The sequence below is a fragment of the Kryptolebias marmoratus genome, linkage group LG22 (assembly GCF_001649575.2).
Source record: "Kryptolebias marmoratus isolate JLee-2015 linkage group LG22, ASM164957v2, whole genome shotgun sequence".
In the NCBI taxonomy this organism is placed as follows: Eukaryota; Metazoa; Chordata; class Actinopteri; order Cyprinodontiformes; family Rivulidae; genus Kryptolebias; species Kryptolebias marmoratus.
Window position 1 is genome coordinate 20,523,014 of NC_051451.1, and position 18,672 is coordinate 20,541,685.

Genomic DNA, 18,672 nt, shown 5'->3' on the forward strand with positions numbered 1-18,672 from the left:
TATATATATATATATATATATATATATATATATATATATATATATATAATGTCTGTATGTTACAGTTCTATTTAGAAAACCACACAAGGGCTGTCTGATGCATTTGCATTAATTTTACTAAAACTGGAATACACTGTTTGCTGTTGTTTGATGGTACACACTAATTTGACTGGAAAATGAAATGTGTGGATGTTTGTGAACACACATCTCATTTTATTCCCCCCCCCATAAGCTAAAAGTATATTTTAAAAAAAGATCTTAATCTTTGTTTTTATATTTACAGATTTAAAAGAATGAAGCTGATATATAAAAATCATTTCAGTGCTAGCAGTGACCATGGAGCCTTGCCTCTTTATGCACCCTGTTTCCTTTTAGGACCATTTTAGGTGGACTTTGTGTGTGTGTGTGTGTGTGTGAAGTAGGGTTGTCAGTGGCTCAGAGGTGGGGTTGTTTCAGATTACAAAAGGCAGCATTCTCTGTGAACTCTCTGTCCCCTCACTTCCTCATGGTCTCTGAAAGGCTTTTTGTTTGTTTCGACTCAGTCACATTTGCAAATCATGCAGTATATCTCTGATACCTTAGATAGTTCATACCGCAGCATAGTTCAGAGTGATACTGGAGTATTTCAATCATTTCTTTTTTGGTGACAATATCTAGACTGATCTTTTTTTTCACTATATGACTTGTTGGTAACATCACATTCCTGTCAATATGAGTAAGCCTGCAGATACATTTTTGTAAATGTGACATTTAGAGTTTTAGGGTTGAGATACTGTCATCATCAGGTGGACACTGTTTGCACTGGAACGTACCTCCCTCTTTGACCTGATTACAGAGTACATTGCTGTTTGTGCAAGACACGAAGTGAGAAGTAAGACGCAAACCTCGGTGAAGGACCTTAAGCAACATTTTGAGGCAAAACCTTTCTAGAGTGAGAGTAAAGAAGTACTTCCTGCTGATTTTTCATCTTCAGAGGACGTTTGGATATTTTTTTGCTCTTTTCCCCTGTTTGTGGTCACCATGCCATCTTACACAGTGACTATTGCCACAGGGAACCAGTGGTTTGCAGGAACCGATGACTATATCTACATCACACTGATGGGCAGCGAGAGATGCAGCGAGAGAACGCTGCTGGACAAGCCTCTGTACAATGACTTTGAGAGAGGAGCGGTAAGTGGCGAATCGCTGTTTTTTATTTTTATCATTTGGTGAACAGATCAGTAGCAGCATAAGGTAGAAGTTATTAACCTGAAGTAAGTTATGCATTAAAGTGACTTCATGAGGAAATGCTGTTACTGGTCGACTTCTGAAAAAATTTCAATGATCAGAAAGGTGTTTTTATTGTTTAGCAAATTAAAAAAAAACAACCATAAAGGAAAAATAAATTAAAAACTTGAGATCTTTGTAATTTCATCAAATGATGTGCTCAAGTATTGAACTTGCTGCCATAAATGTAATAAATTATTTACACAGAACAGATCAGGTGTTACATAATAGATTCAAAACAATAAAAAAATGATAAAATATGATTAAAAAAGTGGATTTTGATCTGGTTTTTAATGTTTTGATTGGGTGCATAAAATTCTGCTTTCTGAAACTGAAAACCTTATCCTGCCTATAAAACTGTAACTTAAATTTGTTAATTTTTGTAGTTTTGTAAAATGTGGAAAAAATAGGAATTTGAGTTTGGATCATTGTCCTAAAAACATATAAAATACTAAACTGTAAAAAAGCAATCAAGTCTCACTTACTCTCACATTTTTCAAAGCGTGTAGCCAAATTACAAGACCTGTGAGAATAATTTTCACACTAACACACAATTTATTTCCTGAGTGACGGCACATTTCCAGCACCCCGTTTTTCACTGCAGCAACCGTTTAAATTGCAGGTGGACTCCTATGACGTGAGAGTTGGGGAGGACTTGGGCGACATTGTGCTGGTGAAGATTGAGAAGAAGAAATACTGGATGCAGGATGACTGGTACTGCAGGTACGTCACCGTCAAAACCCCAACTGGAGAATATGTGGAATTTCCCTGCTTCCGCTGGCTGATGAATGACAAGGAAGTGGTGCTGCGGGATGGACGAGGTAGATATGGATTCAATCCTTTGCCTGAGTCATCCTTTCTCCATCAGTCAGAGTGTGCAGTCTCACTTTGTCATGTCCCTGCTGCAGCGTTTCTGCCTCAGGATGATAAGACCAGCCAGGTGAAGCAGCACAGACAGAAAGAGCTGGATCGGAGGAGAAAAACCTACAGGTATGTTTACGTTACTCCTACACTGCAGGAGGTCAAGGCTGTTACTGAAGAACTTTCTGACTCCTTGCAGATGGAAGGAATGGCAGCCGGGCTTTCCGATGAGCATTGATGCAAACAGACACAAGGATCTGCCCCGAGACATCCAGTTTGACAGTGAGAAGGGAGTGGACTTCATACTCAACTACAGTAAGGCGTACGTACAGCCATCTGTTTTAAAAAGAAGTGCAGCTACACATTCATCTATTGGATTAGATCATGCTGGGAGAGAAAAATGACAAGTTCTGTACCCCCTGCCTCAGCACTGCAACATGCAACTAAAATGGGCTGACTTAAAGTCTTTTTTTTGGGGTGAAGAAACCTTTCCTGTAGTGGCCATTAACCATCAACTGTGAGACATCATCAGTAACACCAACATTTAAAGCTGCGTAACTCAGATACAGTAATATCTGCGGTAATATGCTACTCATGACACAAATTAAGAAACAGCCTATAATTATTAACACTTCTATGAGACATTTTTCATGAGTAATTGCATGACTTCTCACAATCCAAGAGACTAACCCCATTAGCTTTAAACACCACCCAGTTCAGTTTAACAGTACTGTATGGTCCAGTGCTGAAAAACAAAGGCTTTTACTCAGCAAAGCTGGAGTCTCACCAAAGGAAAGTTTTTACACATGACGGTACTTCCTTTGCACAAACTTTCAATTACTTGTAGTTGAAATCATGCAGATGCTGTTTCAGCTGGGTTTTAATGGATAACATAACCAGTGTGACATGACACATGACTGGCCCGTGGTGTAGCAATAAAAAACTTTAATCCTCTTCAAACAGAAAAGTTCCACTCTGACTTTAAGGTTATCATAGGGGGTTATTATGGTGATTTTTAGCAGGGAGCTGGTTCAGCCAAGGAATCCCTCAAGTTGTTTTTGTGTATAGATTTGAACAGAAACGGGGCCAACTCAGCAGTGCGAAGCTCTGTGTGGCAAAATGAACAGAGACGCTCCAACTTCGTGTCTCTGTGGCCTGGAATCACCGTCACACGTTCTTCATCATCATTATTACAGATCTGATTAAGACTGGAGACCTTTGGTGCTCCTGGAATGTTGTTAACATCAGTTAATCTGACTGTGGAAAGTAAGAACCTGCCATCTCTACTCTGTAAATAAATAAATAAATGTGTGAAGTCTAAAAAGCCTTCCTGAAGCCACAGTCAGATGTTGCCTTTTATTCTAATTCTATTTTCTATACTGAGAACTACCTGGAAAACCGCCCAAAACGAAACAGAAAGGCGATTGTGTTTATCATCAGAGATATTTGCATTGTGCTTTCAGGTAGACACAATTAAAGAAAAACATATGCACAACCGATTGTATCATACAAAAGCTCCAGTCAAACTCAGAACTCTGAAGTAAAACTAGCCATGCAACATTCAGATTTGCACTTTAAAGAGAATGCTAAATATCTTTGTATGTACACTGTGTTATAAGTTATAAGTTTTGTTTTTATGTTTAAGCCTGATGGGATTATTTAAAAATAATGTTGATGCTTTCTTTTTCAGAATAGAGAACCTGTGTGTGAATCGCTTCATGAACATGTTCCAGTCTTCCTGGAGTGACTTTGCTGACTTTGAGAAAATCTTTGTCAGAATCAAAAACACAATCTCAGGTTAGCATCACATTTATCTCAATCTTATCCCATCACAGAAAATACAACACATATTATTTCATATCGCTTATTTATCATATCATATCATATCATATCATATCATATCATATCATATCATATCATATCATATCATATCATATCATATCATATCATATCATATCCTGAATTATAACACAACACTCGTAATTTGATCTCCTCTGTCATATATCTCATGTATATCTGTTGTTGATATTTTGTTTCTTTAGAGTACGTGATGCAGCACTGGAAAGAGGACTTTATGTTTGGATATCAGTTTCTGAACGGCTGCAACCCTGTGTTGATCAGGAAGTGCACCAAACTTCCTGACAAGTTTCCTGTCACTCATGAGATGGTTTCTGTCAGCCTGGAGAGGGAACTGACCCTGGAACAGGAAATTGAGGTTGACATGATGTGTTTATTCTTTGATTCCAGGAATAAATGTAAAATCATTTCCCATTTCGAAGATAAAAGCGCTGAAGGTTGACTTTGCTCTGATAAGGAGAACAATTGTGTCTCTCTTTGATCATCTGACTGATGCACAATTGGAACTTGTGTTCTGCTTTTAGGCAGGTAATATCTACATAGTTGACTATGAGATATTGGACGACATTAGTCCCAACTGTACAGACCCATCTACACTCCAGTACCTGGCAGCTCCTATCTGTCTGCTATACAAGAACCTACGAAACAAGATCTTGCCTATAGCGTTACAGGTACAGTTTATTGAGCCGCAGCAGTTTTAGGATGTAAAACATTCCCTTTGCCTATTGATATCACAGCGTAACAGAACTCTGCCTGTGTGTGTTTTCCCCCTAGCTTGGTCAAAATCCAGATGAAAACCCAATATTCCTTCCCACTGATGGACAGGATGACTGGCTCCTGGCTAAGATCTGGGTCCGATCAGCTGACTTTCAGTACCACCAGACGGTCACACACCTGCTCAGGACACATCTGATGACAGAGGTGTTTGGTATTGCCTTGTACAGACAGCTTCCTGCTGTTCACCCTGTATTTAAGGTATAAACACTGGCTGATTGATTTGATTGATTGACTGACTGCCTTACTGGTAGTTTCACTGATTTATTTCTTCTTACAGCTACTCATTCCACACATTCGTTTTACCATCGCTATCAACACCAAGGCCAGAGAGCAGCTCATCTGTGAGTGTGGAATCTTTGACAAGGTGAGTTTATGGACATTTTGAAAAGAAAGGTGGAACATAACCAAAAGATTTAAAAAGGAAGAAAAAAATATACCAAAAGGGACTGTTGTAATTTTGCATAAGATTTGGTCAAAAATAAAATTAAAAAAAAGATTTTTTCATTGTAAATTTACTGTAATGTCATTTTGTTTGTTTTTTTCTTTCTTTTGGCAAAATGCTTTTTTTTTGGTATCACTTGACAACCTGTTCCTGTGATATTTAGCAAAGCCACCAGATATTTATCCCACTTCTTGAAAACAGCTTGTTTGTATGTTTCTGTGTGAGTAGGTTCAGATGGATATTTTGTATCGATCCAGATATTTAGTTAAAGTTTGTAAAGTAACAAACTCAGAAAGTTCACATTTGTGTAACTAACATTGAAGTTTTTATTCTCAATCAAAAACTAAACTTATATTGTAATCAACATACAGCTCATCAGCTGCTGGACTAATAATGTACTCATCTTCATCAAGGCAAATGCAACAGGTGGAGGTGGCCACGTCCAGATGGTCCAGAAGGCCATGAAGTCTCTGACCTTCAGGTCTCTCTGCTTCCCTGATATGATCAAGAGCCGTGGTGTGGACAGCAAGGAGGACCTGCCCACCTACTTCTACAGGGACGATGGCTACAGGGTGTGGGAAGCCACCAAGAGGTCTGAAGCAGTTTTTTTTAAAGTGTTTCTGGACAGGAACACTGATGAGTAATAAGTAAAAACAAAAAGTCATATGATATGTTTGAACATTACTATCCCTGATTGTTAATGTTACAAACTTTCCACAGATAAAGGAAGTTATAGCAGTAACTTCCTCTATCTGTGACAACTGTCCTGTTTTCTTTCCTGGCAGCTTTGTTTCCGATGTGGTGAGTATTTACTACACCAGCGATGAGAGAGTGATGGAGGATGAGGAAATCCAGGCCTTTGTTAAAGACGTCTGCAGCTTCGGTATGCAGGATTTTGATTATTGTGGTAGGTACACATGACACACATCTGCTTGTATATGCATCCTTCTTTTAGCACCCCAACAAACAAAACACATCTAACAGAACTCATAGCCTGTTTTTAATGGAGGGAACTTATTCACTTTGGAATTTCAATAAAGTAGGATTTTCTGGAAATGGTAGGCCTAATAAAATCCTGCTATGAGGGCATTTTTGAAGCTGCAGAAGATGACTGAAGGTGTCACTGTCTGAGCTCCAATGTTGTAATATCTGGTATTTTACCATCATTTATGCAAGGCATTTCTTGCCAAAGAACTGAGTTTTGAAAGGCTTTAACTTCACTTTGTCTCCTCCATGTTCCTTTAATCTGTGCTCAGAGTTTCCGAAGTCGTTGAAATCACGTGACGAGCTGATAGAGTACCTGACCGTTGTTATATTTACTGCTTCAGCCCAGCATGCAGCAGTGAACTTTGGACAGGTGAGCTTTAAAAGTACTAAGAAATATCATTTTTTTAATACGAATTTGTGACAAAAGTATTATTTCTTGTTAATGGAAAAGTGGGGATGGTTCATGTAAATGTTCTCACTCCAACTACCTCCATGTCCTCTCTTACTGCATCCATACATCTCCTCTTTGTCTTTTTCTTGGCAGCTGCATCTCTAACATCCTTCTACCAATATACCCACTGTCCCTCCTCTGCACGTGTCCGAACCATCTCAGTCTGGCCTCCCTATCAATTATAGGTTCAGGTTTTATGTAACTGTATTGTGTTTATTATTCAGTATGACTGGTGTTCCTGGATCCCCAATGCTCCATCCACCATGAGGAAGCCCCCTCCACAGGAAAAGGGATTGGCAGATATGAAATTGATCATCGAGAGCCTCCCTGATCGCGGGCGCTCCAGCTGGCACCTGGGGGCCGTGTGGGCCCTCAGCCAATACCAAGAAAATGAGGTATGCAAATATATATATATTTTTTTAACTTCTAACTTGTTGTAATGCACTTTGTGCAGGTATCAGAGATCCCCCTGCCTTCATTTGCTTTAGAACACATCAGCCATTATCTTTATGGCATCTAAAAGACACAAAAACATATCCTCTGTGCTCATCTTCTTGGAGCTGAGATGCAAGGCAAAGTTCTCTGTTTATCGGCGGATCTACCTTCCTACCCTCACTTATGGTCACGAACTCTGGGTAGTGACTGAAAGAACAAGTTTGCGTATACATGTGGTAGAAATGACTTTTCTCTGCAGGGCATCTGGACTCTCCCTTAAAGATGGGGTGAGAAGTTTGGTTATACAGGTTTCAGACATCTGGTAAGGATGCCCTTTAAACGCCTCCCTAGGGAGATATTCCTGGCATGTCCAACTGGAAGGAGACCCTGAGGAAGACCCAGGACACTCTGAAGAGACTATTGCTCCTTTTGCATTGTCAGGTCCAACCCGACCTAGATTCCAGCCTTGGTTCAGAGTTTTTGAATGTGTGGTCTGACCTACTTCCAGCTCAGTATTTGGAACCTAGGGACCCGGGGTTCCATGCAGCCTGACTGGTGCTGCAGGTTTGACTTCAGCAGACAGCAGGCCATTGATTGGTTCACTGGCCTGGAGGGCCACATCACAGATGAGTCATATTTCCAGTGACTGCTCCTTACCGCCGTTTCCTTAGCTATCGTGGTTGGTTGGTTGTGTGAAAGAGCTCAGAAGTATGGCAGTGAAAAAAATAGTACCAGTGTCCTAGCCAAACGACAAGGAGCACTTAATCATGTGCTTGCTTGCGGAGGACATAATTCAGAAGGAGGTGGACGGAACTTTGTTCTCGGCTGGCCTGGGAATGCCTTAGAGTTATTTCAAATGAGCTGAGGAGGTGGGTGTGGAAAGAAATGTCTGGGCCACCCTATTTAAGCTGCTGCCCTGCAACCGAATTCTGAAACAAGCGACATGATAATTGGTGGATGGATGGATACATTAAACTTATTGATCTGTCAAATAAAATCTGTCCTTCTTCTATGGATTTGTTCAGCCTCCTGCACTCAAGCAGATAAAATATTTATTTACCTTCAGAACAAAGCTTGAAATGTCTTTTTTTTTGTGGAAGTCTTTGGATTGATATTTTTCAGACACTTGTTGCATGTACCAAAACTGAACTTGCTTTCTCCTTTTCTTGTAAAGCATTTTGTAACTTCAGATAAAACTTTAAAACAAACGTCACTTCTCTCCCCGCAGCTGTACCTGGGCATGTACCCTGATGAATACTTCATAGAGAAACCAGTCAAGGCAGCCATGGAGAAATTCAGGAAGCAGCTTGCAGAGATAAGCAACTCCATTAAAAGGAGGAATGAGGGAAAGAAGCTGCCGTACTACAACATGTCCCCTGATAAAATTCCTAACAGCGTCGCTGTTTGAGGAACAAAACTCACTTCATCTCAACTTTATATATATATAAAAAAACAGCCCACTGAAGTTAAGCTTTTCACATTTGCTGTCAGGAAAATCTGAATAGCTTTGTGTTTCTTTTATTTCTGAGGCATTTTCATTATGTGTAGATGTATTTTTGTGTATTTTAGTAATTACTATGTGGCGGTTTGTGATTCATTTAATTGAGTTGAATGAGAAGAAATAAAAAGGAGGATATATTTTCGCTCAGTTCCACGTTCCATCCAACTCTGTCTTCTGTGCCGTCTGTTCTCACTCAAACTACCTCCATGTCCTCTTAAACTGCACCCATATGTCTCCTCTTTGTCTTTTTCCTGGCAGCTGCCTCTCTAACATCCTTGTACCAATATACCCCCTGTCCCTCCTCTGCACATGTCCAAACCATCTCAGTCTGACCTCTCTAACTTTATCTCCCAGTCCTTCAACCTGTACTTTACCTCTGATGACCTCATTCCTAATCCTGTCCGTCCTCGTCCCTCCCAAGGAGAACATCAACATCTTCAGCTCTGCCACTTCCAGTTCTGTCTCCTGTCTTTTTGTCAGTCCTACTGTCTCCAAACCATACAACCTAACTGGTCTCCTGGTTCCTCCCTCAGCATCATGTCATATGCTTTTTTCCCAAATCCACAAAGACAATGATGTTCTTTATCTAAATCCACGAGGACACAATGAAGCTTCTCACCACTAGTAGGTTTTAATCAAGCTCGACACACAACAACTCCCTCGGCTAGTATTGTCTAAGACAAAGATATAAGACTTCAAATCTCAAATCACCACAGGGCATAAATACATTATGCATTCTCACAAAAAGAAAAAGCCTGCTTTCATTTATTGTAATATTGGAATTGTTAGGTGTATTGTTGGATCATTATTGTTCACAGACCACAAAGTGGCATCAATGATATTAAAAAAAATTAAAAAATCTGTGATGCTGGAATGGCTGTGAGGCCTTGCATTGCTGTGTTCTGACAAAAACAAAAAGCACTTTCATGAGTCTAAGCCCAGAAATGCATCGCCAAGAGAAACCCACAGCTGCCTGTCTCAGACTGCAATCCCTGCTCCAAACCAGCAGGTGGCAACCAAGTCATCTCATGTAAATGAAACAAAATTGACCTTGTTTCCATCATAGGTGGCCAATGTATGGGTATTCAACACAAACTGATTTATTCTTCTTGAATGAACCATGAGGCAAGATGTGAGAGAAAATCAAAAGAGAGGCAACGCACTGACTGTCTTGTGATAAAATGACAAAAATAGAAAAAATTACAAAAACTGTTTGTTTTGAATTAGTCACATTTGCAATTCACGCTGTATACAACCAACACCCTAGATGTTTCACACCACAGCATAGTTCAGAGTGATACTGGAGTATTTTAACCATTTTTTGGTGAAGATGTGCAGACTTTGATCTTTTGTTATCACTTTACTTTTTACTTTACCTATTGGTAACATCACATTCCTGTCAATCTGATTTAGCTTGCAGATTGAGTTTTATAGTGGATATATTGTCATCATCAGGAGGTCACAGTTTGCACTGCAATGTATTAGAGATGTGATGTTCATAAATGATCTGAATCTTTTGAACGGCTCTTTAAAATGAACAAAGGGAACTGAGTCACTGACAGTAAAGAGTCTTTCTTAATTTTTTTTACGCCCTCCTCAGATGCAGAGACACACTGAGACAAAGAACAGGCAAAACCTTCAAAAAGACAGGCTTTAAGGATGGGATTTATGGCTCTTTGAAGGGATCCAGGTTTTGCAGATCTGGTCATTTCAAAGAACTGTTCAAAAAGAGCCAGACTTTTTAGCGGTTAGTCACACGGTACTGCCAGTGATGTAGTACAACATACGCCATTATTTATGGCCGTACTACATGACTTTTCAAGCGTGCAACCCCCCGAACACATGTTCACCAATTATAACTACTGCTGCACTCCTCCCCTTTACCTGTTCTCTGTCTCAGTGGAACAAAAGATGAGCATGTGTGTGCGTCTGAGGAGGACAACACAAGGAAAGCACGAGGAAAGCGGGGGTGGAAAATGAACAGTTCTTTACTGTCTGCAACTCGTCTCCCTTCGTTCGTTTAACACTAAGAGCCATTAAGATGAAGAGTCATTCAAAAGATTCGGCTCGTTCATGAACGTCACATCTCTAATTGGCTCTTTTGGACGGCTCTTTGAAGGGAACAGAGCTGTGAGATCTCTTGTGGAACCAACTTCCAGTTTCTGTCCGTGAGGCTGACACCCTATTTACTTTTAAGACCTTTTTCTATTTATGGCGGTTAAAGAATTATACATTTATGTGAGAAATGTGGGCCCGCTTTATCTGAAAATAAATATTACTATTAAAAAATAAAATTGACCATATTGTCAGGCAACATTTAATAATCAATGTCCGTCTGTTCATCAGCTGCTGGAATAACAATGTACTCATCTTCATCAAGGCAAATGCAACAAGGAAGTGGCCACGTTCAGCTGGTCCAGAAGGCCATGAAGTCTCTGACCTTCAGGTCTCTCTGCTTCCATGATATGATCAAGAGCCGTGGTGTGGACAGCAAGGAGGACCTGCCCACCTACTTCTACAGGGACGATGGCTACAGGGTGTGGGAAGCCACCAAGAGGTCTGAAGCAGTTTTTTTTAAAGTGTTTCTGGACAGGAACACTGATGAGTAATAAGTAAAAACAAAAAGTCATATGATATGTTTGAACATTACTATCCCTGATTGTTAATGTTACAAACTTTCCACAGATAAAGGAAGTTATAGCAGTAACTTCCTCTATCTGTGACAACTGTCCTGTTTTCTTTCCTGGCAGCTTTGTTTCCGATGTGGTGAGTATTTACTACACCAGCGATGAGAGAGTGATGGAGGATGAGGAAATCCAGGCCTTTGTTAAAGACGTCTGCAGCTTCGGTATGCAGGATTTTGATTATTGTGGTAGGTACACATGACACACATCTGCTTGTATATGCATCCTTCTTTTAGCACCCCAACAAACAAAACACATCTAACAGAACTCATAGCCTGTTTTTAATGGAGGGAACTTATTCACTTTGGAATTTCAATAAAGTAGGATTTTCTGGAAATGGTAGGCCTAATAAAATCCTGCTATGAGGGCATTTTTGAAGCTGCAGAAGATGACTGAAGGTGTCACTGTCTGAGCTCCAATGTTGTAATATCTGGTATTTTACCATCATTTATGCAAGGCATTTCTTGCCAAAGAACTGAGTTTTGAAAGGCTTTAACTTCACTTTGTCTCCTCCATGTTCCTTTAATCTGTGCTCAGAGTTTCCGAAGTCGTTGAAATCACGTGACGAGCTGATAGAGTACCTGACCGTTGTTATATTTACTGCTTCAGCCCAGCATGCAGCAGTGAACTTTGGACAGGTGAGCTTTAAAAGTACTAAGAAATATCGTTTTTTTTTATATGAATTTGTGACATTTATCTTGTTAATGGAAAAGTGGGGATGGTTCATGTAAATGAAGGTTGCACAGTATTGAAGCAAAAATTACCAAAACACTTAGAAATACTCAAATACATTAATTATAATTCAGGTTTTATGTAACTGTATTGTGTTTATTATTCAGTATGACTGGTGTTCCTGGATCCCCAAGACTCCATCCATTATGAGGAAGCCCCCTCCACAGGAAAAGGGATTGTCAAATGTGAAAACGATCATCGAGAGCCTCCCTGATCGTGGGCACTCCAGCTGGAACCTGGGGGCCGTGTGGGCCCTCAGCCAGTACCAAGAAAATGAAGTATGCAGTGCAGAAACTCATCTAAACCCCAAGGTGATCATTTTACTCTTGCACAATTTAGTTGAAAATGCTCCTGGAACCACCCAGTCATTCATTTAAAGACATTTATTTGGAGTTTCCTTACAAATATCACAACAATCTAAATGTTGTGATATCTTTCAGGGGTCCTCTGTGGCTTATTCAGAACCATATGTTGCACATTATCTTTTTTTTTTTTCAGATGACATTATTTTAGATGCATTAAACTTACCAGCTCCTGCAGTGTCGCTAATCTTACAGCTCATTTTTCTGACATTAAATACTTTACGGCCTAAAATTTTCTTAGATTTAAATCCCCTTAGTCTTCTTGGTCTCAGTCTTGACTGCGAGAAATCTTATGTTTGATTCAAATCTCCATTTTGAGGCTTAAGTTGAGCATTTTGTTTGATCTTGTTTAAGAAAACCTTTAAAAAGGCATTTCTTTTAACTCCTAACTCCTACTTTTGTCTACTCTTGATTGTTGTAATGTACTTTATGCAGGTATCAGAGCTCCCTCTGCCTTTATTTGCTTCAGAACACATCAGACAATCATTATGGAGACAAAAAGACAAAAACATGTCCTCTGTGCTCATCTTGTTAGAATCTGTATCGATTTGAAAATTGTATTTCTCACCTTTAAAAAGCTTCAATGCTCCTAAATACATGACTTATTGATCTGTTAAATAAAATCTGTCCTCGTTCTATGGATTTTTTGTTTTAGCTTCCTGCACTCGAGCAGATAAAATATTTATTTACCATCAAAACAAAACTCAAAATGCCTTTTTTTTGGTGGAAGTCTTTGTATTGATATATTTCACTTGTTGCATGTACCAAAACTGAACTTGCTTTCTCCTTTTCTTGTAAAGCATTTTGTAATTTGAGAAAAAGTTTCACAACGAATGTGACTTCTCTCCCTGCAGCTGTACCTGGGCATGTACCCTGATGAATACTTCATAGAGAAACCAGTCAAAGCAGCCATGGAGAAGTTCAGGAAGCAGCTTGCAGAGATAAGCAACTCTATTAAAAGGAGGAATGAGGGAAAGAAGCTGCCGTACTACAACATGTCCCCTGATAAAATTCCTAACAGTGTCGCTGTTTGAGGAACAAAACTCACTTCATCTCAACTTTATATATATAAAAAAAACAGCCCACTGAAGTTAAGCTTTTCAGATCTGCTGTCAGGAAAATCTGAATAGCTTTGTGTTTCTTTTATTTTTGAGGCATTTTCATTATGTGTAGATGTATTTTTGTGTATTTTAGTAATTACTATGCGGTGCATTAGGGATGCATTTTACTGAGTTGAAAAAGAAGAAATAAAGAGGATATACATTTTCGTTCAGGGTTTTGAGTCAGTGGACAAAGCTGAAGATCGCTGAGTGACGAGACCAATTAATCAGCATAATAAAAGAAAACTATACACCACTGTCGTCTGGAAAAAGCTTTCACTACTATTTATGTACAGTTAAATAGACAGAAATGAGCTAAGAAAAATCTTTATAATAAAAACACAAACTAAAAATAAAGACTCAACTGAATTTTTATTTGGTTGTTCTTTTTAATTCTACATATTTGTTCAAACATTGTAAATTAACTGAAAACATCAATATTTCTCTTAAAAACTTAAGCACTTTTTTTTTGTTTTAAACCAAATTCTTTACAGTTACCATCTGAAAGAAAATTCACAGACAAACATGTGGAATGATATAAGACAGGGGAACAGTCATATGTTCAAGTCCAGTCAGTAGTAAACAAATGTAGCTTTTATGCAAGTTACACTGTAGTCCCAGACATGATCGAACTCAGCAACTGGGTCAAGACGGAAAAATCTGAAGCTGAACAGAAAATATTACGTCCTTTTAAATCAGCAAAGGGTGACGAATTGTAAAGGTCAGTTACCCAGACATGGATTAAAATGAAAAGACCGCAAACTTGTGCTCTTTTTTTGGATTTTATTCATTTAGTCTAAAGTAAGCTAATTTTTTTTTAAATTTACTTATTATTTTTTAAATCAAACCTACAGAACAATAGTCAACTTTAAGAAAGGAGCCGGCTCCTGTGAGTTGAAAGTAAAAAGAAAAATGAAAATTTAAAGTCTATTTCTAATCTTCCATCTTTGGAAAACTGCCTCCTTACTCAAAGTCATTTTTACTTCTAAAAAAAGTTTATTCTAATGTTGTCGTTTCCACACATAGCAGCATTTTTAAAACTAATTTCATTTCAACACAAAATTTAAAAGGCTTTCTAAATGGCAAAGTGCAAAACAAGAGAGTGGAGGTCATTTTCATCTATTTATGCCTGGTGGACCAAAAAAAAAAGAAGACTCAGTGTAAATGGCATGAAAATACAAATGAAAGGGGGTTTAAATGGACGACATGTACTTTTTTTGTTAAAAATAAATACAACACAAAAATGAAGAGAATCATTTTAAATCCAGAGGACACCCTGGCTGTTAAACACCAGCATATTACTGTAGAGTAGAATAACAACAAAAGGGTAATTGCACTTTTTATCTGTCTAATTGCACTGAGCCTTTAGGGAGAGGAAGTTTCTGAGAAGCCTCTCACCACTAGTAGGTCTTAATCAAACTCGACACACAACAACTCCCTCGGCTCGTATTGTCTAAGACAAAGATATCAGACTCCAGATCTCAAATCACCACAGGGCATAAATACAGTATGCATTCTCACAAAAAGACAAAGCGCTGCTTTCATTTATTGCCGCTGCAGAGCAGGAATTGTTAGGTGTATTGTTGGACCTTTATTGTTCAAAGACTGCAAACTAGCATCAATGATCGTTTTAAAAAAAAAAATTCTGTGCTGCTGGAATGGCTGTGAGGCCTTGCATTGCTGTGTTCTGACAAAAACAAAAAGCACTTTCATGAGTCTAAGCCCAGAAATGCGTCACCCAGAGAAATCCACTGCTGCCTGTCTCAGACTGCAATCTCTGCTCCACACTAGCAGGTGGCAACCATGTCAGCTCATAGAAAAAAAAACAAACTAAATTTACCTCGTTTCCCTCATAGGTGGCAAACATATGGACTTTCCACGCTGCAGTCTTTAAAAATTGCTAAAAGAAAAAAAAAAAAAGAAACAGCAAACTGATTTAATCATCTTGAATGAGCCACATGAGGCGAGATGTGAGAGAAAAATCAAGAGAGGAAACGCACAGGCCATCTCGTGATAAAATGACAAATATAGACAAACCATGTGAGAAAGTCTGGAAAAAATAAACCACGACAACAACATCGAATCTGTTACCTCTGCTTGCATGAAAAGCTTTACGTTGCAGTCCAAAAAGATTGACCTTTCGGTTTGTTTTTTGTTGAAATGTGCAAAAAAAAAAGAAAAAAGAAAGATGGAATCTAAATATGCAAATTCTGACCAGCAGAACAAAATGAGAAAAAGCATTAAAAGCTGCAATTAGAAATCTGTTGATCTGTGAAGGTTGAACTACTCCACGCCTGCACAGTGGAAGCAACAAAAAGACAAACTGAAAACACTGAGCTGTAGATTTCTCCAGGTGTATAATGGTAAGTCCCATCACTAAGCAAACAAATCCGCACACTAAAAACTGCAAATGGAATATCACACTGTAAATACTGTGTCATTCACAAGACAGGAAACAAACAAACCAAAAAAAAAAAGCATAATGCTGTAGGTGCCCAAAGGCTCGCATTACCTTCTCAAGACATGAAAATTAGTCTTGCAGTTTCCTGTTACTAGTAAAAAAAAAAAAAATCATTTTATTTATGTTTTCAATCATTTAAAAAAAAAAAGATTACATTCTCAAAGCCTTCAGAAAGTTTGTGTTGGAGAAAAGGAGCCGTGTGTTGATACAAACTCAACTTTTCTGTTTCCTTCAGCATGTTTCCATTTTAAAACCCCAATCCCTTTTTAGCCATCCAAGAGAGGGGTAATCTGTAAAAGCATGTGGGTTTGGAGGAAAAGTTTCACTGTGCTTTCCCCAATGAACATCGTACAAGATTTAGGTCATTCTAAAAAAAAAAAAAAACAACCCCAAAACAAACAAAAAAAAAAAAAAAAAAGAAAAATAAATTGAGGAAGGGAGTGGATTTGTTGTGAGGATTGAAAAATAAAAGTGCTTCAATGCATGTCCAAGACCGGGTCAGACTCAGACCGGCACAGAGATGGCAGTATCTGGAATGTTCCAGAGATCTGATGCACGACGCTACATTGATCCAGCTCAGCCAGAGACTCACTAGAGGTAAGACGAAAGGAAATTTCAACCAAACTCATAGGCCAAAAGAAAAAAACAAAAAAAACAAGTCAGATCTGTGTAGACCCTTAGTGAGCTTTTGTGAGTCTGTGTATCTTAGTCCTGCTCATCTAAAGGTGTACACAACAGAGTGGTATGCTCCAGGCCCCTTCTTACATTTAGAGAAGTCGGTACGAACAGTCCAGTCCTGGAAAAAAAAACAGCAAGAAGAGAACAGGAAGGTGGGGCAAGTGGACAGCAGATCGAGTCACAGATGGACAGAGGATCAGTCTGGGATGAAAAGGACCGAGTTCCCAATACTGTTACTTTTCACTGTCGGCCTGTTTGTGTGTACGTGAGCAGAACAAGCAATGAAATGAACTTGCTGTCAGACATGGAGCACCTCCATACTGTATTCCTCTGTCTCTGTGTACTGGGAGGAGTTTGTGTCTGACTGGGTGGGGGCCAGCACCTCCTTGCTCTCCATACTCGGCTCCATGAGAGGCGGCTTCTCCAGTGCCAGCTTTTTACACGTGTCCGGCCGGTTCTGTACATATATGACGCGGTTGTAAGCCTTGAGTCTCTTCCATAGATGAATGTAGACTTTGCACTGGACGTACATAAAAACCAGTCCGCCTGTGAAGCCGATGGCCACCACCACGAGCTTGGTCCAGAAAGACCATTCTAGGATTCCTGAGGGACAGAGAGAGGAGAGACAGAAGGAGACACATGTGCACGAGTCAAACACAACCAGACAGCAAAAACAAAAAGCACATGAGAGTAAATTAGGCTTGAAGTGTTTGGAAACATCATAAAATATGTTTGTACTCAGGTTCTGAAGGTAAAAAACACAAAATGAGGGAACACAGAGAAAATGAAGGTTTGATAAAGTACTGCAAGCCTAAAGCACGTGAAACAAACAGCTCAAATTTGAGCTGTAATATCAATGGAAAACATGTATGGAGAGCCAAAAGTGCCACATTCTAATGCATAAAAATGTCTTTTTTTTAGAATCACATTTTTATTTGTTTTAAAATTTGGAACTAAACACAATTTAAGAAAGACATAATTAGGTAAACATGTTCATTAAACTAATAAATCATTTTTACCTATATATATATATATATATATATAGTTATTTATTTTGTGGTTTCTGTGTTGCAATGTGTTGTAAATATTTAAAGATGTTTTTTATTTAATAGAATGTGGCACTTTTGGCCTTCCATAAGCTGTATATGTATTACATTGTGTGGAGTACAATTATTCTGCAGCAATAATGCTTTGAATGTGATATGTTTATCCAGAAACAATAAATTATGAACATTTTAGCTTTTACAAATAGTCCACCTTTTATACAATTGCAGATAAATTTTACTGTACATGTTTATTGCCTCCAGGAATAAAGTCAAAATCTCAGAAACTCAAGACACGTGATACATTAAAAGTTCTGTTTTTTTTGTAATGCAGTTTTGACCAATATTAGAGTTGTGAACCGTTTACACTGGTGCCACTAGGCAAATGCAGTAATGTTGGGCATCAGAGCATTTCTCATTATCAATAAAAATGCAGCTTTATTTGTAATGAGACTTAAAAGTGGTGTTAAACACCACTTTCTATGTTTGTCTCTGCTTCATCTCAGGAACATTCCTGTTTAATAATGCTCCTCAATACTTCAAACTAACAAAAAGAAACTGATGGCTGCATAAATAGATGAAACATTGCAAAATAACTTAATAAAATTGAATAAACTCATATCCAGATTTACACAATGGTTGCTACGCTGCTACACTACATTCCTATGGTTCCAGGGGTAGTTACACATTTTCTTCTTTTAAACTTCGACATGGATCCTTAGGACTTTTGTATTTTTAGAAGCAAATGGTTGTCAAACAAATGAAGCAGGTAATCTTACTTGACCTGCAAGCTTTCAGCCTTCTCATGTAGCACTATAATTTATCAACAATGATAGAGTTACTAAATTCTAGTATTCATGATAAAAAATATTATAAAACATGCTGTATTTGATAGAGGTAAACCAGGTCTAATAAAAACAAATATAATCTGCATGATCCATACTGGAAAGAGATATCCAGTGTTTTAATGTGTGCCTATCTTTCTGAAAGGAGATTAATGTAATTTTCTATATATATATAATTATGCCAGACGTA

The 18,672-nt window shown here is 38.5% G+C and overlaps 3 protein-coding genes across 6 annotated transcripts in view; 2 read left to right on the plus strand and 1 right to left on the minus strand.

The window, feature by feature from the left end:
* Positions 1–619: 619 nt before the first annotated feature.
* Positions 620–8,724, plus strand: LOC108243211 (polyunsaturated fatty acid 5-lipoxygenase). The gene is made up of 14 exons (XM_017428502.3): positions 620–1,170; positions 1,889–2,087; positions 2,175–2,256; positions 2,327–2,449; positions 3,818–3,924; positions 4,170–4,342; positions 4,509–4,655; positions 4,759–4,959; positions 5,039–5,125; positions 5,617–5,795; positions 5,989–6,110; positions 6,460–6,560; positions 6,866–7,036; positions 8,305–8,724. The coding sequence occupies exons 1-14, from the start codon at positions 1,021–1,023 to the stop codon at positions 8,482–8,484; spliced, it is 2,022 nt and encodes a 673-aa protein (XP_017283991.1). The 5' UTR covers positions 620–1,020; the 3' UTR covers positions 8,485–8,724.
* A 2,198-nt stretch (positions 8,725–10,922) lies between these two features.
* LOC108243462 (polyunsaturated fatty acid 5-lipoxygenase-like) lies at positions 10,923–13,824 on the plus strand. The gene is made up of 5 exons (XM_017428903.3): positions 10,923–11,134; positions 11,328–11,449; positions 11,799–11,899; positions 12,101–12,304; positions 13,210–13,824. Exons 1-5 carry the CDS (start codon positions 10,938–10,940, stop codon positions 13,387–13,389), a joined length of 804 nt encoding a protein of 267 aa, XP_017284392.1. The 5' UTR covers positions 10,923–10,937; the 3' UTR covers positions 13,390–13,824.
* Positions 13,825–14,288: 464 nt separating this feature from the next.
* Positions 14,289–18,672, minus strand: part of march8 (membrane-associated ring finger (C3HC4) 8) — an 80,162-nt gene continuing 75,778 nt past the window's right edge. For all 4 annotated transcript variants that reach the window (XM_025009163.2, XM_017432432.3, XM_037973666.1 and 1 more), the window contains one exon: positions 14,289–17,197. In XM_025009163.2, coding sequence (XP_024864931.1) covers positions 16,893–17,197 — 305 coding nt within the window. In that variant the 3' untranslated portion in view covers positions 14,289–16,892. The remainder of the gene's footprint in view (positions 17,198–18,672) is intronic.